This window comes from Fusarium odoratissimum (assembly GCF_000260195.1).
Source record: "Fusarium odoratissimum NRRL 54006 unplaced genomic scaffold supercont1.15, whole genome shotgun sequence".
In the NCBI taxonomy this organism is placed as follows: domain Eukaryota; kingdom Fungi; phylum Ascomycota; class Sordariomycetes; order Hypocreales; family Nectriaceae; genus Fusarium; species Fusarium odoratissimum.
The window spans coordinates 51,061-70,130 of record NW_022158701.1 but is presented as its reverse complement, the minus strand read 5'-3'; the positions used below and the strand labels follow the sequence as shown (position 1 = coordinate 70,130).

Here is a 19,070-nt window from a genome sequence, read left to right as displayed (position 1 = left end):
TCTGTGGCACAGTCGCTCTTCCAGCAATGCACGAGACCAGAAATCGAGCTCCGACCTCCTCCTGCAGACCGAGCCAATCACCGCATCTCGATATCCCGAGGCTTTATCGCGATCGAGAGGCTTTGCCGTGTAGGGTTAGCTCTGCGTCGTATCGGGTTTAGTGGCTGAACGCGGATGTGCTCGGGCCCAGAGCCGATGGCCGGCGATAGCGAGTACCCTCCTTCACATGGAATATTTTTTTCTTAGAGGCTCGTAGAAAGAGGAGTCAGGGCGGTGTCCCCAATTAAAAAGGCCGCATCGCCATCCATCTCCGTCCAGCGCTCATCTTTACCCTCACTTCCGTCACTCTCCATCGCCACTGGAGCATCTTGTATATCTTCGTTTTCTGCGACTGATATAATAAGGAAGGCGTGTACTTTCTTTTACATCTTTGATTTTTTGACTCTTCACAAGAACGAGTTTCTTCTTTCTTTGAAAAGCTTTTAGCTTCTACACCCGAAAAAAAAAGTTTCTGACTCCCACGCGAGCAACTTCTATCTTCCACAACCACCTGCGACAAACCTCAACGAGCCTTCATCAATCAAAATGAAGGTCTTCAGCAACAAGGTCACATACAACTACTCCTGGGACGAGGTGTCCACAGCAAACTGGACAAAGTACGGCCCCTGGAACAACAAGTCTGAGCATGTCATTGCCGTCGACACCCTCTCCCGCGAAGTCGACCCCGCGACCGGTATCCTTCGCACCGAGCGTCTGATCACCTGCAAGCAAACCGTGCCCGATTGGATCAAGACCATCATCGGTGGTACTGGCGACGAGAGCTTCATGTATGAGGCTAGCTACGTCGACCCCATCAACAAGACCGTCACCATGGTTAGCCAGAACTTGACATGGAGCAACCTCGTCAACGTTCAGGAGGAGGTCGTATACAAGCCCCTCGGCGACCACCAAACACAGTTCATCCAGAACGCCAACATCACTGCTCTCTGCGGTGGCTGGCAGCGAATTAAGAACAGCATCGAGGACACCATGGTGTCTCGCTTCCGTGAGAACGCTGTCAAGGGCCGTGAGGGCTTCGAGCGCGTTCTGATGATGAGCCGCAAGGCTTTCGCCGAGGAGAAGGCGCGCCAGATTCTATGAGTTTCCCATCACATATGAATCACGCCTTATCTCCGACCCGCAATACCTTATCTCCAAGGGTTGCACACGACACCAATCTCCACTACTCACCGCTACACTATTTAACGACGACACGGCATAAAAGACGGGCGCGCGATATTAAAAAAGAGGAGTAGATGACACTTGCAGCATTTTATTGGCGTTTAGAAGGTTGTTCAAAAGTTATACACAAAAAGAGGATTTTGCTCATTTCGGCATGATACATCTTATTACATCAATGCCTTGCGTTTTGGAGTTGTTCGGACTATACCCCCGGTCTATTAGACAGTCGAGAGCACATGGACCCCGAGGAATTGCCTCGGGTTCATCGCCTAGAACGGGCTTCTTGATAGAATCACTGATTAGAATACTTAATCATGAAACCTATTACTATAAACTGCTATTCCACCCACAGTGATGACTATACAATACTATTTCTTAACCTTGGTACTAACATAGCCGCTTCGGCTGAAGCGATCTCACACACCATATGCACTCACCCACACTTGATCGCTTCTCAACGGCCTTTGCCCGGCATTCGCTATTTCTAGTGCCGAATGGCTCACACCTTCATCTCTCCGTTCCCATCCGGCCGAGCATCGGTGGTTCGTGACCCTTCTTTCCCCGCAGCGGCCGGTTTGAAGGGGTGGGTGACTAGGGAAGTTTAAAGATGGGATTGTCGGAAGCCGATGCTTTGTTCTATGATTAGATTGGGCTTGGATGAAACTCTATAACTTTTTTGAATTGGGTATGGCTTGCAGAACAAGGACGGAATTTGGTGTTGGTCCGAGTATAGTAAATAACTTTATGAGAAGTTCCTGAGCGTCATGAAGTTCAGTCCGTACAAATTCTGAGGCTTGGGGCTTCATAGAGGTGAATGAGATATCACGATGTTCATGCCCAATAATCACTAAATTGCCTAATTCTCGGTTCTCAAGTCGCTGTCATGATATCAGAGGCGTTAAAGAATTGCACCTGATGAGGATGATTAACTTTACATAGCCAGCCCTCATGGAGAAGTAAAACTTCTGACCAAGTCAAAGAACCGCACCATGCTGAGAGAAAACTACTTTTGATGACACAATACTATCTGTTGGTCCTGGCACGTAGGCCGAAGTTGTTCAATGTCGCAATATACTATGAAACCCATGAGAGTTCGCTAGCCAGTGTTGCCATCTAGATGATATAGCAACTGAATGCAATTTGCACTGATCTGCCCCAATCCCAGACCTATACTCTGTTCTTTGCCGTCTGCTCTCAAATCCCTGTGAGAAGTATTTTGTTGAACTTCCATATTGATCCCCTGTCAAGAAATGGATCACTCTTTGGTGATGTGTAATACAAATGAGGCAACAAGATCAAGAACCCTTAGAAGAGTGAGTTTCCCTAGTTGTCGTAGTGATCGAACATAGGAAGATCAGAATCATCAGACTCCTCAGACTCATCATCACTGTCATATTCGCTCTCACCATCGCTCCCCATCCCGACCTGTCCTCCACGAGTATCTCCCAGAATCGCCTCAAGCTGCTGCCGCAGTTCCGCATTCTGCTTGCGGATCTCGTTCCTACGGCGCCGGAGCATATCCTCACAGTACACAGACAGAATATTGTCTGAAGATCCAGGCTGTCGAGATTCCCAGTTGGCAGCAGCCCGGGCTGCAATGTGCAGCAGTTGACGGGCCTGATGGTGGTGAATCTCTTCTGTATCCCCTTTATGAAGTTCATACTCCTTGTCATCCGAGATTCTATCAAGAGTCTCGTGGAAAGTTTCGACAGTCTCGATGCAGAGCTCTAGGGCAGACTCCTTTGTCATGCCAAGGGACGTAGAGATAGAGAATTTGGGCTTAGAGTTCCCAACCACTTCCTGCCACACAGCGGACAGAACCTCACGTTCTTCGGCGGCGCGCTCGACTCGGTCGCGGTGATCTTGAGTAAGAACGTTGGTGATGTAGGCGCCGTTCATGAACTGGTTATGGTTCGCAATCTTGAAGTCCTCGGCATACTAAGCGGCGAGAGCATTGTTGAGCTGTTTGCGAAGAAGACGGACATGCATACGGTACAGAACAGTGTCGCAGAGAGTACCAGACCAAGTACCCTGAGCGAAGACAAGAGGAATGTCGCCAGGAATCTCAGGGCGAGAGTTGTAGACAAGGTTGAGGTCCCACATACGACGGATGACGCGGAGAGAAGTCTCGCCATACTTGATGACGATGGTCTTGGAGAGATCATACATCTCATTGCTGTCTTGCTTCTGATACTGCGCGATCTCCTCGCAGAGTGGACCGATGACGTCCTTGAGGGATCGGTTGTCGAGTTCTTTAGCGTAGCGGAGCTGGTTATAGAGGTGAGTGTTTCGGATGATGGCGTGAGGGACGGTTAGAGCGAATGGGCCTGGGGATGGCTCGGACCTGCGCGAGTAGGCCTCGACGTTGAGGCCCTCGGACCAGGGGACGGTGACGAGCTTGGAGGGGAGCTCTGGGGGAGACATGATTGATGGTCGATGATGTCGTGATTCTGAGTGATTGTTGTTAGAGAATGAAGGGATCTGGCTGAGATATGTGTCTGGATCGAATTGATGATGGGAGGTGGAGGGAGAGTCGCGTAAATTTATGTGCGAGAGGATAAGAAAACGGGGCAGAAGAGTGATGACCAAGCACTGCAGACGGACAATAGAGGCATTGCCACGTTCAAACAGTATCGTCGTGGTTACGGCATACGGTTCTCTATTGTTGATTGTAGGTCAGATGACGCTTGATCAGAGCGAAAGCGGAGCGTAGAAACAATAGGAGATGAAACATATCGGCAATAAAGGAATACGCATAAAAGGGTATCATTGACATTTATCTAAATAACTAACTTAATCCTCCTTCAAATATCACCCCGTCTGTCTGTATGCTCAGGGTTCTCCAGGCAGTCTTTTGGGAGCCTAGCTTTAGCCATCAAGGTCAACAGAATGGCGATATGTTCCTTTGTTCCAATAATCGCTGAACCTCAGGAAAGAACCCTGCCTGGTGCATCATCCGCGTCGTCCTGAGTGCCGTAGAGTCGTAGGTATGTGCTGTGGATGATGATCTCGCTTTGTGATATGACCCATTCCGCCATGTCCTAATTTGTACCAAACTCGTCGCCTCCTAACGTATAACGCATATGTTCCTCTCTGCTGATTTCACACCGACCCGTGGCCGGTCGCGACACTCTCATGACGCTGGAGGATGGGGATTATTTCCCACCGTCTTGTACATGTCCCTCAGCTCAAACTCATCATAACCTCCCTCGGGAATCTCCCCAATAACCTTAGCCGGCTGTCCCGCAACGATAGAAAAGCTCGGAATGACCATACTCGGCGGCACAACCGTCCCATCCAACACCTTGACGTAGTCCTTTAAAATAGCAAACTCTCCGATCGTACACCCCTTTCCGATCTGCACATGGTTTCCCACAGCTGCAGCTTGCACTACCGTCCCTTGGCCAACAAAGACGTGGTCTCCTATGCGCAGTGGCATGTATGTAAAAGCGCCCTTGTATATGCGGCCTGGTGGACGCAGCAGGACACCTCGAGCTAAGAAGCAGTATCGGCCTATGGCGACGGCTGTGTTGTTCGCTGGCGAGCTACCAGAGGATGACGATGTGGCTGTCCGAGCGAGATCACCGCGGATCATGACTTCAGGTTGGATGACGGTTTTGCCGCCGAGCATGATGTTCTGAGTACCGACAAGGACAGCTTTGCGTGCGACCTTGTTACCTGTGTCCTATAACAGCGTTAGCATCGAGTGATTCGGAGGTCGCAGAGTAGCTTACGGTCTCGATGTACTCGCCTTTGGGAGGTCGGCGAGACATGTTGGGCGGTTCTTGAAGCCGGTGGAGGGCCGGAGCGGAGGCGGAGACGGAGATGGAGGAGAGATCGGGCGGTGTTGGAGTTGTTTTGGCGGTCGCTAGGCCGATGTCATGGACAAGTGGGGCCGCATTTACGCAGGCGACGGGGGCCTCAATTAGATGCAGTAAAGCCAAGGCACGGCAACGCAAGGCAACGCGTACCAAGTAAATAGATGCTGTAATTATCGAATCATATGGTATGCTGTGTAACAGAATCCAATTCGCTGTTGAATGAGAAAACTACTAACGAGGTACTGTTGGTAATGAGCTGGCAACAATCTTACCAACATGATGCTATTTCAGAACAAAGAAAGCCTTGCTGAGCCTTGAAAGACGTTAGAGCCAACATTGAATGCCTACCTTGGCCTTTCAAGCGCCGTCATGACCAACAACTGATAAACCCAACAAGCGATACATTTGCCAACCGCAATCAGTAGATTACCAACCAACACCTCATCAAGCATCTCCATATTTTACTACCTGCATATAACAAACATCCAGAGTGTGTCACAAGATTGCTGTAATTCCCACACTTGGTCCGATTGAGTCTTGTCCTACACCAACCTCTCAACCCAGCTCCTCGAATTGGATAGCCAATGATACTCTGACCCTAAGCTAAACCTAAGCTAAGGAATTGAGAATCCTTTGAACTAAACGCAAACAGTTTAGTTTGTATACGATAAAAGGAAACGGACTCCAACCTCCCGCTAAAAAAGTGCAGTTCTTCCCGTGCCGCAAGCCAAGAGAAGGGTGCGCCGAATGAACCACTTATAGCTCTCGGAGCGGTTGTGAGCGGTTAATTTCCCCAATTCTTCTCTATTCTCGTCTCTCCTTCTGTATTCTCAATTATCTATGACCATGTTGCATTTTCGAAATTTTGGATTTTAATTTTAATTTTTCAATACGAATTCATGTGAGGGAGATGCAGTGGAAATGAGTTATAAAGTGACTCGGTCGTTTCGTGCAGTAGCGTACACTAGAACATAGCTGAAACTGCCAGGGCCCGATGTTTGAGATAAATTAGATGGCTTCTCAGATTTCTCTTATTTTTATTATCATTTTTTACTTTTTGTCCAAGTTTCTCATCTTCAGGTGAGACTTGTAGAAACTATTAGATTCCTCCCTAGGTCCTACTCCGTATCTCCTACATTACTCGTTGTCCGTACATGCTCGAATACCACATTCTAGATGCAGGTGGTTGACCCCGGACCTGAACCCGGACCTTGCTTATAATATTGGATAGCTATGTTTGTTCTCTTACGATTCTTGCATCCTTGCCCTTCCCGCTTATAACATCGTGTCCTTGTCTTAGTAGTATACACATACTTACGTAGACGGTAACTTACCGTCTTGGCCCGCGGGGCGCAGGGCGGAAGATGCTCTGTCCGATCTGAGCCAAGGATTACAAGAGTTGATACCTGAGAGGTTACAAGTTCAGACGACGGTGGGTGAATCTGCGTTTCATCGACAGCGGCTGATCCTCTTGTCGTTATGGTAGTAATAGAGGATGAAGACAAAACCAAACCAAACCGTAAACATCAAACACTCTCTTAATTAACCATTTTAGCCATTTCCTATTCATTCCTCTTCTGACATCTCAGACTCTCAACTGAGACTCTTGCTGACGGCAACACCAAGCCGAATACAACTATGATCCCTGCAGCTACACCTCCAGAAAACGACGCTTCCGCCCGCGCTAGGGTCGCCTCTCAACGCGGCCGCCCTTCCATTAGATTATTTCCCTCCTCCTCCTCCATCCCCCAAGCGAAAAGCGTTGCATTGCACTGGATTTTCTGACCCCTACACTCTCCACTTACAAGGATTGGAAGGGTCTCGCTCTCTCTCGCCTCCGCCCGCGTTTCGAGGCCTAGCCCATGCTTGCTTGCATCGCTTTCGTCTGAGTTTTTGGCGAGGCAAGAAACAGAAACAAAGGAGAAACTATGTTGTTCTGTTCTGTTTGTTGGGTTTCGTGTCCATCTCAAAATCTGCCTAGATAGGGCGCAGTAGAGTTTGACTTGTTTTGTATATAAAGTCTATCACGACCTCGTCTCCTCAACCACAATCAACGCCATCAATTCCAAGTCCAATTCCACTCTTCCCTAGTCCTCTTCTATTCTTGTTCTCTAATAAGTCTTGTCTGGTTCTGGTAACCACTGCATTTCTTATCCCCGCTTCTTCCTTCTGCACTCACCACACCAACTCTCAATATAAGCGCCCAGGTGGAAACGCCCCATCCACTTAGACCCCTTGCTCGTTGCGTTTATTATTAGCATTGCCGCCCTTGTACTCGTTGTTGCCGCCGATTGTATACAAGACCGAGCTCTGCTCTTCTTCTATCACCCTTTCTATTCTGCTATCACCGCTTCTTTAGTCGTTGTTGGTGCTTTAATTCCCATTACACACGATCGACACCATCTTTTACCTCCTTAAACGCATTGTCATAGTCCGGTGTCTCAGAAAGTTGCATTCGATCTCCTACATCATCATTAACCATGCTCGCCAACTCCCTTCTCGTCCTTGCCTCTGCCACTTTGGCTTTGGCTTCTCCTCTTGCTACCTTTGGACCTGGTTCTAGCTGCAAGCCTGGAAAGCCTGCTCCTGTCCTCCCGGTCAATGGTGGTCGTAAGTCTTAGCTCAACCGACTTATACATCCTCAGTTTCACTAACATTGCTTAAAGCTTCTGAACTCCCTGCTCCTCCTCAAGGTGTAGCTCTCAAGCACATCGCTTTTGGCTTCGGCATTCAGAACTACACCTGTGCTGATGCCGCTGCTACTCCCGCTGCCGTTGGTGCTCTAGCTGTTCTCTACGACATCACCCATCTCTACCCAGGCCAAAGCCCTTCATCTCTAACTCCCGACAAATGGGCCTCTTTCACTGGCGATGTCCTCAGCACCGGAAAGGTCCCTCTTAACCTCAACACAAACGGCGTCGGAGCTTCCACCACCAACCCTTTCCCCAAGAAGGAAGATCTTAAGGTTCAAGGCCTCCAGAAGAAGCTCCCCTACCTCGGACATCACTTCTTCAACGCTGCTGGAGTTCCTACCTTTGACCTCGACAAGGCCAACCAACTTCTCGTCTGCAAGAAGCTCGACGGTATTAAGGCTCCTTCTACTGCCTCCGCTGGTCCCGATGGTACCGGCGCTGTCGACTGGCTCTACCTCGGTGACGCTGGCGGTAGCATTGGTGTCTCCTACGTCTACCGCGTCATGACTGCTGGTGGTGTTTCTCACGGCTGCAAGGCCAAGGGCACCGACAGCACCTCTTACACCACTCTCTACTGGTTCTACGGTTAAAGCAAACCAGTCACGACTTTTCACCTTTCACTTCTTAATCATATATTTTCTTAGTCAGATAGAACGGCGGTTCATCGGAGTTTATAAAAGGTCACAATCGCTTTACATAGGATACTCATACGTTTCACGACGATCGTTTACTGGTACAAAATCTCGGGTTTTGGGAACAGATACCATGGTTTATTACGGGTGTGAATGCATCATTACCCCAGAGGACATTTAGGGAACAACCCTTGGCGTTTTGCTTTTTGACACGAAGGTATTGGAGGGCGTATTGGATAGTGAGATGGGGTGGAACGGAGATAGGTAGTTAGCCATTGTCAAATGGAAATACATTGGATCAAGTTCGTTAGGCAAACCTTGAGTTCTCACATGACCGTGAATGAAATGGCAAACCAATGTGAGCAACCAAGTTGCACAAACGCGCTTCAAGTATATCAACTAACTCCCATTGCAAAGAACGCTAGACAATCCATCATCAAGAATGCAAGATAATACAGAACACATCACTCAAGCATCCTCCTTTCCGACAACCTGCTTCTCATGTTCCAGGCTTTCTCTCTCGCAAGCAATGACCACATTGGTCATATACTTGTGGCACTTGTAAGTCAAAGCCGTACACCAGATGATCATGGCGATGCTAACAGCAATCATTGCCCACATGCCTCGCTAATGAAATGTCAGTGCTCTGTCAAGGCTAGTCAACATTGAATGATAGAAACTTACAATGAACCACGGAGCCATTGAGGCACCATAGAAGACGATACTCCACCAAGCATTGATGGTATTGCTGCCCGTGTTCATGCCAGCCAACACGATACCACGGAACATGGCTGATTCATAACGCATGACATCGTTGCACCAAGCGAAGAAGGTAGCCTGGCACGCGTAGACAGAACCGGCCCAGTAGTAAGCTGCGAAGACAACCGTGGTAGAACGTGGGTTCGTAGGGTCCTTGGAAGCAACCAAGACCATGATAGCTGTGGCGATTCCAGTGATGCCAATGAAGTACCCAACAAGATATCGCTTTCCAGACAGGAAGTCGGTCAATGTTGCCCAAAACAGCGTAGATATAATACCAACGGCTGGCACACCACTGGGATAGTTGTTCTTCTGGGCGACAGTGTATGTTTTGGTCGGGTGGTTTTGGAGGAAGAGGGCGAAGAGGGCGTTGGTGCTGAAAGACTCGGTCTCACCGGCGATGATCCAGAGAATAACGAATCCCCACCAGAGCCAAGATGTGAGAACCATCTTTCCATAGCCAAAGGTAAGCTTGGGTCGTTCTTCAGCGGGAGGAACACGCGATCTAGCTAGGGCTCGCTCCTCTTCGGAGAGGTAAAAGGCGGTGGTCGTATGCGGTGTATCGGGGAATAGAAAGAAGCCGTAGATAGCAACGGGGATGGTAATGAGGCCATCGATAATGAAGAGCCATCGCCAACCGGTCAATCCATTTCGACCATCCATACTTGAGTGAATACCCGTCTGGATGAATCCTCCAATCATAGTTCCCGCCAGGCCAGAAGCAGTAAAGATACCACTTCGCTTGCCCAGTTCTCTCTCTGTATACCAAGATCCGAGAATATAGTGTGTGCCGACAAAGGTTGACGCTTCGCAGATGCCCTGGAAGAAGCGAATTGCCATGATGGACTTGGGGCTCTGAACGGAAGCGGTGGCCATGGTGAGACCGCCCCAGAGAACCATCATGAGAGGGAACCAGATGCGAGGCTTGATGTATTGGAGGGAGAGGTTGGAGGGAACCTGGCCGATGACATAGCTGTGACTTGTTAGAATGTGTTTATGGCGAGAGGGAACATGAGATAGATGGGAACCTACCCAACAGTGAAGCAAGTAAAGATCTGGTTCAGCTGGTCGCCCTCGAACCCAAGGTCCTCCTTCATTCCAGACACGTAGGCATTGTTGATATTATTTCGGTCAAGCTATACAGAGTCAGTCAGTTCAGTACATGAACCAAACAAGTATATTAGGGTATGACAACGTACGTAGTTGACAAAGTAACTCAGACAACAAAAGGTCAAGATGAAAAAGTCAATCTTTTGAACAAGACGTCTCTCTCCGGGCTTGTAGTCAACATGAAGATACTCCTTCAGTTTCGACGACATATTTGCGACTTGTAAGAAAGAGTCTGAAGTGGCGAGTATTTTGATGATGATGATGAAGAGTGACAACCAAGGGGTCGAGACCTGGTCTACTTATACATGCCGAGTGAAGCTGCAGACAAAGATAGTCATTGGCAGTATTAGTTTCTAAGACTCAATTATACCGACCTTGGCAACGCTCCTATTCCGCTGCAGTATCAGAGTCAAGTCGCGTGTTGAGCGAGCAAGTCAAACGATTTCGGCCAAGTCTAGTCTTAATCTGCCGAAACGATAAGCAACCAAAAAATTGGGAATTTGCGGGGAAGCGATAGGCTAGAACGTGCAGGGCGCTGATCATCCCTGAAGATATGATTTCTCTCCGCAATTGATTGCTTGATTCGTTTCCTGTTTCGGAAACGTATCTATACGAACCTGGTAGATAAGTTCCTTGTTAGTGAGATAGGAGATGCCGGGGTAGTTTGGCGGATGTTACTGAGGTATCTATCTGGATGGAGACGGGGGTTGATATGTGAACAGCTGATATTAAAGATAGCTTAGTTTGGATAAATGACAAGAGTGAGCAGATACGAAGAATTGTAGATATTTCTCTCTTCTTAGATAAACAAATAGTCAGTGGTATAGAGAGAAAGTCAGTCTATATAATTGGAGTTGGAGTAGTTCACCATGTCTACTAAGGTAGTTAGTTAGGCGAATCTTTAACCATCCGCCGGATATACTCACCCAAAAAGGTCAAAGCATGTCAAAGATATAGCTATCAGCAAAGAATTCGGATCCTTGTTCTATTACCGAGAATCTGGAATTACCCCAGATATTCGTATCTCATTAGTGTCAACACCTCGTGATAAGCTGCATTTCCCCTCATACAACCACGCTTCACCCGTTGATACCTCTCCCCATCAGGAAGGGAACCAAAATCACTAGTGCACCACAGTTAACTCCGGACCGGCAATAACCCAAATAGGAAAGATATCTATTACACTGCTACAACCCTCAACTGACGCCTTCGACTAAGATATCTCAGACTAGATTTAAGCTGCCTCTATTCTCTATCTTCCCTTGGCTAACCCAAGATACTGCACACCAATAGTCTCGCCCATCATGACTCTCACAACCACCACCACACAAACAGCCACCCTTGATACCACTCCTGTCTGGAAGGATATCAGCGACAAGAAGATCAAGGCTCTGGACTCTTCCATCCCTAAACAATGGCGCATTCCTCAAGATATACTTCCCCCTGATGATCAGACTGATGTTACAACTTGGCCAGAGTCTTCAGGGTGGTTTACAAAGGAAGAGCTCGCTATCACATCTTTGAATGCTGCTGAACTCCTTGAGAAACTTGCTTCAGGGGAGTACAAGTCTGAGGATGTCACCAAGGCATTCTGTAAACGAGCATCTGCCGCTCATCAGCTTGTAAGTCAGTCACACAACGAGAACTGCGTTGTACTAACACGATGTATAGACAAACTGTCTTGCAGAGACTTGCTTTGAGCGCGCTCTCCAAACAGCCCGTCAACTAGACGAGCATCTCGCCAAAACTGGAACTCCCGTCGGTCCTCTCCACGGCCTTCCCATTTCTCTCAAAGACAACTTCAACCTCGAAGGTCTTGACTCAACTGTCGGGTTCACAGCTCATGTTGGAGACCCAGCCAAGTCTGACTCTGCACTTGCAACAGTTCTTCAAAATGCCGGTGCTGTCTTCTACGTCAAGACCAATGTACCTACGGCTATGATGATTGCAGAGTCCGTTAACAACACTTTTGGACGAACTGTGAACCCTAAGAATAGGAGTACTACCAGTGGTGGAAGTTCAGGCGGAGAGTCGGCACTTATTGCATTCAAGGGAAGTCCTCTTGGTGTTGGATCTGATATCGGTAAGTTCTACGCTCTCAAGTTGGCAACAATAAACTTACACTGCCATAGGCGGATCATTACGTATTCCTGCTGCTTGCACTGGCATCTTCACCATCCGTCCTTCGGCAGGCCGATTCCCAGTGCGCAATTGTCGCTCCGGCATGCCCGGCCAAGAAGCCGTCCTCTCCGTCAACGGCCCCCTAGCACGAACTCTTCAAGACGTTGAGCTCTACAGCAAAGCCGTCATTGACTCTCAGCCATGGCTCGTCGACCCCAAGTGTCTCCCCATTCCCTGGCGCCCAGCCCAACTCCCTGAAAAGTTAAAGATCGCATTCATGTGGCACGACGGCATGGTCCGGCCAACACCACCTGTAACTCGAGCTCTCCTGATCGCCAAGAAGAAGCTCGAAGCGGCGGGACATACCATCATCGAATGGGATCCTGTTGACCAGAAGGAAGGCAGTGAACTTCTTCAGCGCATGTTCACAGCTGATGGTGGACAAACTATCCGAAAGGAACTTGAGCGTACAGATGAGCCTTGGAGACCTGAGATGGAAGCCTATCGAGTCGCAAGAGATTTGAGTACCTCCGAGATGTGGAAGCTTCAGCTCGAGCGAACAGCTTTCCAGAACCGCTATCTCGATCGCTGGAACAAGGCAGGCATTGATGCTATCGTCAGTGCAACAACTCCCTACAGTACCGGAAAGCATGGAAGCCTAAGACATGGTAAGTATCCAGGTTACTGATGAGATGAGATGACAGACTAATGATGGATAGTTGCTTATACTGGTGTTTTCAACGTGGTTGATTACTCAGCTGTCTCTTTTGCTACAAGCATCAACGTTGATAAGGATGTTGACAAGCTTGATGCTTCGTATGAGCCGCTGAGTCCATTGTGCAAGTCTGTCAACGAAGAATGTGAGTAGCCCCCCTTAGTCATACGGTCGAATAGTATTAACACAAACAGACGACGCAGAGCTGGTCCATGGACTACCAGTTAGTCTCCAAGTCGTTGCACGTAGGTTAGAAGAAGAAAAAGCCATCGCTATGGCCAAGCTCGTACATGAGACTGTTGGCTGAAGGGAAATACTGTAGAATAGACATCAGCATATAGACATTGGAAGACCTTGTGCTCATCATATAGAGTATCATCACTACTGGGACCGGCACGAATCATGTAACAGATAAAGAAATATCGTATTCATCTTGTTTCTCGTTTGGAAAAACAGACATGGAAATTGAAGACGAGGGAATCGCTGCTCAACCCTCTCAACCCATGTACAAGCATGCCACATCAGCTTCTTGAAGCTGAATCCTCCGTCTCTTATTTTCCTCGTATCAGGCATTAAATTCTTGAAATCACCAAGACTTGTCCTTGTTTCCCTTTCCTAAAGCATCTCTCTCTTTTTGAACTTGAAGCGATGTCTTTGAACCTCCTCTAAGACACTATCCGACTCTTATCATACGCGAATATGTTTCCTTATCTCCTAGAGGCATCCAGTCCTCCCTGAAGATCCTGCTCGAGCCCCGTGTTTCCATGGCCCTGATACTCCTGTGGTCGAGGGTCCTCCGCTGTCCATTGGCTGTTGCCCTGAGGCAGAGGAACGGGGACACCCTGCTGGTTCTGGAGACCAGCGGGGCCACCTTGGCCGGGAACAGTGCGAACAGTCTGTCGGAATCGCATCACCTCGTCCAGGATCATGCCTCTCATCTGGCCAACATCCTCAACGACCTCGAAGTCGAAGTTGAATGTGGTAGGGCAGTCGGGCTCGTCTGAGGCATCGTGCCAGATGTGGAGGTAAGGGTGCTCGAGAGCTTGCTCTACACTAATACGAGATGAGGGGTCGAAGGCGAGCATCTTATCGAGAAGGTCGAGAGCGTCAGGGTTGGCCTGAGGGAACAGGCTAGGGAATGGCTTCTTGGGCATGAAAGGTAGGTTGCGAACGTATTCCTGAGCACGGGGTGAGCCAATGCGAGAGAGGGTCTCTTCGTTAGGAGTTCCAAGAATGTGAAGAATCTGGTTGAGCTGGTCGACGTAGTCACGGCCCTTGAAGAAAGGTCGGCCACCCAACAACTCAGCAAGAATACAACCAACAGACCAAACATCAACTATATTGGGTCAGTAAGACAATCCATTAACACTGTGGCTTTCGGGTCACACATACTCGCTTTGGTGTAGCTCTGGAAGCTCAACATGATCTCGGGCGCACGGTACCATCGGGTAGCAACGTACTCGGTCATGTATCCTGCATTCTCCTCGGGATCGACTGAGAAACCTCGGGCAAGACCGAAATCACAAATCTTGAGCTCACAGTCGGCATTGACGAGCAGGTTTCCGGGCTTGAGATCTCGGTGGAGCACATTGGCGGAGTGAATGTACTTGAGACCACAAAGGATCTGGTAGATAAAGGATTGGAAATGGGCATCGGTAAGAGGCTGACCAGATCGAATGATAGCAGCCAAATCACACTCCATCAGCTCTACGCTGTGTCAGCTTATGGTCATTGTTTCTTCTCGGCTCGTTACTGACCCTCGTACAGATACGTCTCGTTGAAGTTATCGGGTCGAGGAATGTCCATGTCGTACAAACATGTGATCTATTCGTGAGCATATTAGCATACGCGTCCTTGCTTGACCCTGGTACTCGTTACGCCTCGGCAGAACTCACGTTGCGGTGGCCTCGGAAGTGCTGAAGCAGCTTTATCTCGCGCAGAGCGCGCTTGGCGAGGATCTTCTTACTGAAGACATTGGTGACCTTCTTGATGGCGACGCCCTCGTTGGTTTGGTTGTTAACGGCGGCACTGAGAGGCGGGGTTATCGTCAGCAAATGCAGATGCGGCGGGGTAGAAGACGAGTTTGGAGTCGCAGCACAAGAGACGACGAGTGCCACGAGTAACAGGATGGGCACTCACCAGACGATACCGTAGGCTCCCTGTCCAAGCTCCTTGGTGACCGTGTAGCGCTCGTCGACAATAAAGTCCTGGTTAAAGACCTTGAAGACCTTCCGTCCTTGGAGGTCCGACATGGTGTCTGTTCTGATATGATCTTGGATGCGGGGCAGATAGAAGCTTCGAATGCGACAAGGTTTGGTCAAAGAGGAACAACCGTTTGCATCGGTTGGGGAGTGAACTTTGTAGGGAAGGACAAGGTATATAAAGATGCAAAGTTAGAAATGCTGTGTAAGAATAAGACAAAGAAACAGTCAGCGCCGTCTTTGCGATATATGTATGTACCTTATATTGCTGGTTGGTTGGGTCCCGCGGATTGAACGAGTGGAATGGGAAATAGCTCCCTCAGCTGCTGAGCCCATCTCTGGACTGCTACTGGACGAAGCACTGGGTTGCTGTTTTAGCAGGGGCTTTCAGGGCTGCTAGAACCGATCCACAGTGACCCGAAGCCGCTAAGGTATGAAAAAAGGGACCCCGCAGCGAAGTCACCGCCTGGTGATGTGGCTGATTTGCTCGGCTTGCGGCCCCCACACGCACTGGGCCAATGAGAGAACGAATCAAGCTCTTCACTTGATAGCCGCGCGACAACGACCCTTGTTCTCAAGTCGCAGTGATGCATGCAACGGCTCGGCCTCATCTACTGCAAAAAGGGGAACTCGTCGTGTTGGACTCTCAGAGGACACGGACTCAAATTTGATGATTTAAAAACACGCGTTCTTTTACGAAGTCCAAAGTTTATCTCCTCCTCACAAGAGACGACCTAACGAAGGTATCTCGGCATTCACCTCCCGCTTCGTTAGGTCGTGTATCCAGCCGCACGCCGTCCCGTGCCACCAAGGGGCTGAGTCCGTTAAAGGCCATCACTGATGGTCAGCAATCTCATCCAATCTCACCCGGCATCTGAGAGATCCGCCTCACGTAAAGCCTCCACTGAGAATTAGGATCCAATGCCGTCAAGTTGCCAGGTGTACAATATGACCTCGTGTTGTTATCATAGTCTCTGGGTCCGGCATCACCGATGCAACATGACAGAGATGAGAGACACTCGGAGTGAAATCAGACAAATTGAATGACGCTGTTCTTCAGCCCGAGTTCAAGGCCGCCCACTAGGCCGCTGCATCGTCAGCCCTGGGAGCATAGGGCTGAAGCTTGCCAAGTGGGACTGTCACTGAACTCTCAGACTGCGACATTATGGTGTACGGTATTGTTTCTGATGTCTTTGGCAATTCTCCTCGCTCGTTTGATCATTGTGAAGGCATTAGAAAAGTTCAGCAAGCTTGTGATTACACCATCTCGTAACAAATGGCCCAGAGAAAAGTTCGCCGAGTTTCCTTCTTTTCTTGCTTCGAGACCAGCATTCATGGGTGTTTATCTGAAACCGACCTCATGGATTCTGAGACACAACCTGTGGGATCGACATAGAATAACCTACCCTCCAACTTAATCGAACCGTCTTGCTGGGATTCATTCAGCCAATAATCATCAACTTTGTTGAAGTGTCAATAAATATTCTAATCTACCTATCCGTAGTCCCTCTAATATGTAACCTACCTCGTTTCCCTTCATTGATCATCTGTATGTACAGGTATCGGGTATTAAATCCATCACCACCCCCCAACTCCATCCGTGCCGTCCATTTACTCTTCTCCGAAAGTCTCCTTCAAGAAGTTCTTGGAGAACCGTGTGCACTGCTCATACGCCTTTGCGAAGCCGTCGTCTCCGCCGTAGTAAGGATCGTTGACGATCTCGGGTCGCTTTGTTCCGCTGAATTCGCCGAAGAGCATAACCTTGGCTTTGGAGTCTGGGGCGTTCTTCTGTAGTCTGTGGAGATCGGAGAGGTTCGACCTGTCCATGGCGAAAATGTAGTCAAAGGTGTTGAAATCGCTCGGGTGGAACTGGATATCGTGTCAGCAAGATTGTGCTGCGGGTGAGCTGGGAAACATACGCGCCGCGCGAGATGGTCATAATCATTTATACCATTGGCCTCAAGAGTAGCCATGGTTCGGTCATCCGGGGGTTCTCCGCTGTGATAGGCAGCTACAGCGAGAATAATCAGTTGAATTCTGGTTAGTTATTCCGATTTTCATACCTGTACCGCAAGAGTCGATGCGCCCAATCTTATCCTTGAGATTCGGCTGCTTGGCAAGGCTCTGGAAGATACCCTCAGCCATGGGTGAGCGGCAAATATTGCCGAGACACACAAAGAGGACGTTTATTTGATCCGGCATGATTTCGACGATGATACAGTGATATGAAACAGAGTAGGTCGATCGCGAGAAGAGAAAAAGTACCAATAAGCTTATTTATCGAGAAAGGAGGGAAAAATGAAAGAACCGAAATACTGATGATCGCAATGGGATTGAGTGACGTGACGGGCCGATGCGCATAATCTAATCTGCCCCGCCATCTTACAATTCCAGGCTTTGGAGTGGAGAGATGGAGGGGCACGGGCACAGTATTAAAAGCCATGGCCATCAAAAGCTGAACTAATGAAGAGGATAGATTATAATCAACAATATTTCCGGTGATATAGACAAGCTACCTATAGCACAACCAAACTTCACCTCTCATCTCCAACTGCCACTATGTCTCAGTATCGCTTGGCATTGTATCAGATCATTTACACAATCCGAAAAATAAACAAGTTTCAGTGAACCAAACACTGTATGGCCTTTACTAAGCAACACGTGCTCTCGTGCTCAGCTGGCGTCCGATACCCTTGTCAAGATGGCTTCTTAAACGCGTTCCGATTGTTGAAAACGTGCAAGCATCGTCACTTAGCTCAAGCCATCGGCCTAAAGTCTTCCCATCTTCACGGTTCACAACTAGCAATGCGAGAGAAAGGTGTGAATAAGCGTGGATTCATTGTGTGAAGAGGCAGCAAGATGGTCTATAAAAAGGGCCTCGATACCTCAATGGCCTCAGGTTGAACTCTCCTCATCATCCTTCACTCTCAAACAACTCCTCATTCTTCTTAATATCATACCAATCGTCCAATATGTCTGAATGGAAGCCACCGGCCTTTGGTACTCCCGTCTGGATGAGCATCCCTGCCACAGATGTCAGCCGTGGTATGTCCTAGCCAACTGCCAGTTTGTCTTGCTCTTACATCTCTATAGCTGCAGAGTTCTACAAGGCTGTATTCAACTTCAGCTTCAAGGACTCCGACCACAAGAATCCTGATGAGTTCAGGAAATTCGACTTCAACCCTAGTCTTGGCTTGACAGGTGGTATTCAACAGGCTCCGGACCACACTGGTAATTTCCACCCCGGAAAAGGAGGTCTCTGTGTCTACTGGTTCGTCGAAAACGTTGACAACATTGGGTCCATCATTGAAAAAGCTGGTGGTAAAATGTTGACTGAGAAGGAAAAAGAGGGCGAGTTTGGCCTGTATAGATTCTTCGAGGATACCGAGGGTTCTGTTGGCGCCGTGTACCAAATGGCTTGAATTTCTAGGAAAACTAATATTGTGCTCTTGAATTGAATACACTCCTTTTTGCTTATTGCTTTGATCCTCTCCCCGTATAATGATACAAGTATTCAACGACAATTGCCCAGGGGTTAGAGTAGTCTGATGGAGGTCTCGGGAACGGTGGTAAGGGGTCGAATTCCAGGCACTTGTGTATCAAAGCAAGTTCAATAACAGTGCATACACCAGTGTTGGGAGGAAATGAGGAACGAAGACTGAGATCCTTGATGCTGGGTGGAATTCAAGGTAACAACTGGATGATCATAGAAGAACGGCCCATCGCTGCGAGAAGAGGTTACTATGTGAGTGAACTATACGGCCGTTAGCATGTGTGGAATATAGAATGGTGATGTC

General features: G+C 48.6%; 10 protein-coding genes across 11 annotated transcripts; 5 read left to right on the top strand and 5 right to left on the bottom strand.

The window, feature by feature from the left end:
• The first annotated feature begins 236 nt into the window (after positions 1–236).
• FOIG_09205 (uncharacterized protein) lies at positions 237–1,786 on the top strand. The gene has a single exon (XM_031209402.1). The coding sequence runs from the start codon at positions 586–588 to the stop codon at positions 1,138–1,140; it is 555 nt and encodes a 184-aa protein (XP_031060489.1). The 5' UTR covers positions 237–585; the 3' UTR covers positions 1,141–1,786.
• Positions 1,787–2,350: 564 nt separating this feature from the next.
• On the bottom strand, positions 2,351–3,645 carry FOIG_09204 (uncharacterized protein; the record flags this gene model as incomplete). The annotated part of the gene is made up of 2 exons (XM_031209401.1): positions 2,351–3,159; positions 3,205–3,645. The coding sequence occupies 2 exons, from the start codon at positions 3,643–3,645 to the stop codon at positions 2,545–2,547; spliced, it is 1,056 nt and encodes a 351-aa protein (XP_031060488.1). The 3' UTR covers positions 2,351–2,544.
• A 709-nt stretch (positions 3,646–4,354) lies between these two features.
• Positions 4,355–4,994, bottom strand: FOIG_09203 (dynactin 5; the record flags this gene model as incomplete). The annotated part of the gene is made up of 2 exons (XM_031209400.1): positions 4,355–4,906; positions 4,956–4,994. 2 exons carry the CDS (start codon positions 4,992–4,994, stop codon positions 4,355–4,357), a joined length of 591 nt encoding a protein of 196 aa, XP_031060487.1.
• A 2,108-nt stretch (positions 4,995–7,102) lies between these two features.
• On the top strand, positions 7,103–8,706 carry FOIG_09202 (uncharacterized protein). The gene is made up of 2 exons (XM_031209399.1): positions 7,103–7,652; positions 7,709–8,706. Exons 1-2 carry the CDS (start codon positions 7,523–7,525, stop codon positions 8,323–8,325), a joined length of 747 nt encoding a protein of 248 aa, XP_031060486.1. The 5' UTR covers positions 7,103–7,522; the 3' UTR covers positions 8,326–8,706.
• Positions 7,710–10,727, bottom strand: FOIG_09201 (uncharacterized protein). Its single transcript, XM_031209398.1, has 4 exons — positions 10,326–10,727; positions 10,159–10,262; positions 9,052–10,099; positions 7,710–8,994 (listed from the first exon to the last, which is right to left on the bottom strand). The coding sequence occupies exons 1-4, from the start codon at positions 10,443–10,445 to the stop codon at positions 8,836–8,838; spliced, it is 1,431 nt and encodes a 476-aa protein (XP_031060485.1). The 5' UTR covers positions 10,446–10,727; the 3' UTR covers positions 7,710–8,835.
• Positions 10,728–11,308: 581 nt separating this feature from the next.
• FOIG_09200 (uncharacterized protein) lies at positions 11,309–13,498 on the top strand. Its single transcript, XM_031209397.1, has 5 exons — positions 11,309–11,858; positions 11,908–12,319; positions 12,369–13,025; positions 13,077–13,217; positions 13,267–13,498. Exons 1-5 carry the CDS (start codon positions 11,541–11,543, stop codon positions 13,377–13,379), a joined length of 1,641 nt encoding a protein of 546 aa, XP_031060484.1. The 5' UTR covers positions 11,309–11,540; the 3' UTR covers positions 13,380–13,498.
• On the bottom strand, positions 13,402–15,637 carry FOIG_09199 (CMGC/MAPK/ERK1 protein kinase). Of its 2 annotated transcripts, XM_031209395.1 has the most exons (5): positions 15,212–15,637; positions 14,968–15,100; positions 14,830–14,896; positions 14,465–14,779; positions 13,402–14,408 (listed from the first exon to the last, which is right to left on the bottom strand). In XM_031209395.1, exons 1-5 carry the CDS (start codon positions 15,322–15,324, stop codon positions 13,780–13,782), a joined length of 1,257 nt encoding a protein of 418 aa, XP_031060482.1. In that variant the 5' UTR covers positions 15,325–15,637; the 3' UTR covers positions 13,402–13,779. The 2 variants fall into 2 exon arrangements, with proteins under 2 accessions (XP_031060482.1, XP_031060483.1); XM_031209396.1 differs by having other exon boundaries at positions 14,465–14,896; positions 15,212–15,605.
• A 226-nt stretch (positions 15,638–15,863) lies between these two features.
• Positions 15,864–16,806, top strand: FOIG_09198 (uncharacterized protein). The gene has a single exon (XM_031209394.1). The coding sequence runs from the start codon at positions 16,317–16,319 to the stop codon at positions 16,689–16,691; it is 375 nt and encodes a 124-aa protein (XP_031060481.1). The 5' UTR covers positions 15,864–16,316; the 3' UTR covers positions 16,692–16,806.
• On the bottom strand, positions 16,693–17,704 carry FOIG_09197 (uncharacterized protein). Its single transcript, XM_031209393.1, has 3 exons — positions 17,337–17,704; positions 17,193–17,284; positions 16,693–17,142 (listed from the first exon to the last, which is right to left on the bottom strand). Exons 1-3 carry the CDS (start codon positions 17,473–17,475, stop codon positions 16,885–16,887), a joined length of 489 nt encoding a protein of 162 aa, XP_031060480.1. The 5' UTR covers positions 17,476–17,704; the 3' UTR covers positions 16,693–16,884.
• Positions 17,705–17,929: 225 nt separating this feature from the next.
• Positions 17,930–18,824, top strand: FOIG_09196 (uncharacterized protein). The gene is made up of 2 exons (XM_031209392.1): positions 17,930–18,318; positions 18,367–18,824. Exons 1-2 carry the CDS (start codon positions 18,246–18,248, stop codon positions 18,693–18,695), a joined length of 402 nt encoding a protein of 133 aa, XP_031060479.1. The 5' UTR covers positions 17,930–18,245; the 3' UTR covers positions 18,696–18,824.
• Positions 18,825–19,070: the final 246 nt, after the last annotated feature.

Excerpts from the sequence above, each read along its gene's own strand:
- FOIG_09197 (XM_031209393.1), bottom strand. The coding sequence starts at position 17,475 with ATGCCGGATCAAATAAACGTCCTCTTTGTGTGTCTCGGCAATATTTGC. Across the intron at positions 17,285-17,336 it reads CATCGACTCTTGCGGTACAG|CTGCCTATCACAGCGGAGAA; the intron begins GTATGAAAATCG and ends TTCTCGCTGTAG. Across the intron at positions 17,143-17,192 it reads ATGACCATCTCGCGCGGCGC|TTCCACCCGAGCGATTTCAA; the intron begins GTATGTTTCCCA and ends CACGATATCCAG.
- FOIG_09198 (XM_031209394.1), top strand. The coding sequence starts at position 16,317 with ATGACGCTGTTCTTCAGCCCGAGTTCAAGGCCGCCCACTAGGCCGCTG.
- FOIG_09205 (XM_031209402.1), top strand. The coding sequence starts at position 586 with ATGAAGGTCTTCAGCAACAAGGTCACATACAACTACTCCTGGGACGAG.
- FOIG_09201 (XM_031209398.1), bottom strand. The coding sequence starts at position 10,445 with ATGTCGTCGAAACTGAAGGAGTATCTTCATGTTGACTACAAGCCCGGA. Across the intron at positions 10,263-10,325 it reads TGAGTTACTTTGTCAACTAC|CTTGACCGAAATAATATCAA; the intron begins GTACGTTGTCAT and ends GACTCTGTATAG. Across the intron at positions 8,995-9,051 it reads CAATGGCTCCGTGGTTCATT|CGAGGCATGTGGGCAATGAT; the intron begins GTAAGTTTCTAT and ends ACATTTCATTAG.
- FOIG_09196 (XM_031209392.1), top strand. The coding sequence starts at position 18,246 with ATGTCTGAATGGAAGCCACCGGCCTTTGGTACTCCCGTCTGGATGAGC. Across the intron at positions 18,319-18,366 it reads TGCCACAGATGTCAGCCGTG|CTGCAGAGTTCTACAAGGCT; the intron begins GTATGTCCTAGC and ends ACATCTCTATAG.
- FOIG_09199 (XM_031209395.1), bottom strand. The coding sequence starts at position 15,324 with ATGTCGGACCTCCAAGGACGGAAGGTCTTCAAGGTCTTTAACCAGGAC. Across the intron at positions 14,780-14,829 it reads CGAGACGTATCTGTACGAGG|AGCTGATGGAGTGTGATTTG; the intron begins GTCAGTAACGAG and ends GACACAGCGTAG. Across the intron at positions 14,409-14,464 it reads CCAGAGCTACACCAAAGCGA|TTGATGTTTGGTCTGTTGGT; the intron begins GTATGTGTGACC and ends GACCCAATATAG.
- FOIG_09202 (XM_031209399.1), top strand. The coding sequence starts at position 7,523 with ATGCTCGCCAACTCCCTTCTCGTCCTTGCCTCTGCCACTTTGGCTTTG. Across the intron at positions 7,653-7,708 it reads CCTCCCGGTCAATGGTGGTC|CTTCTGAACTCCCTGCTCCT; the intron begins GTAAGTCTTAGC and ends CATTGCTTAAAG.
- FOIG_09200 (XM_031209397.1), top strand. The coding sequence starts at position 11,541 with ATGACTCTCACAACCACCACCACACAAACAGCCACCCTTGATACCACT. Across the intron at positions 12,320-12,368 it reads TGGTGTTGGATCTGATATCG|GCGGATCATTACGTATTCCT; the intron begins GTAAGTTCTACG and ends ACACTGCCATAG. Across the intron at positions 13,218-13,266 it reads CAAGTCTGTCAACGAAGAAT|ACGACGCAGAGCTGGTCCAT; the intron begins GTGAGTAGCCCC and ends TAACACAAACAG.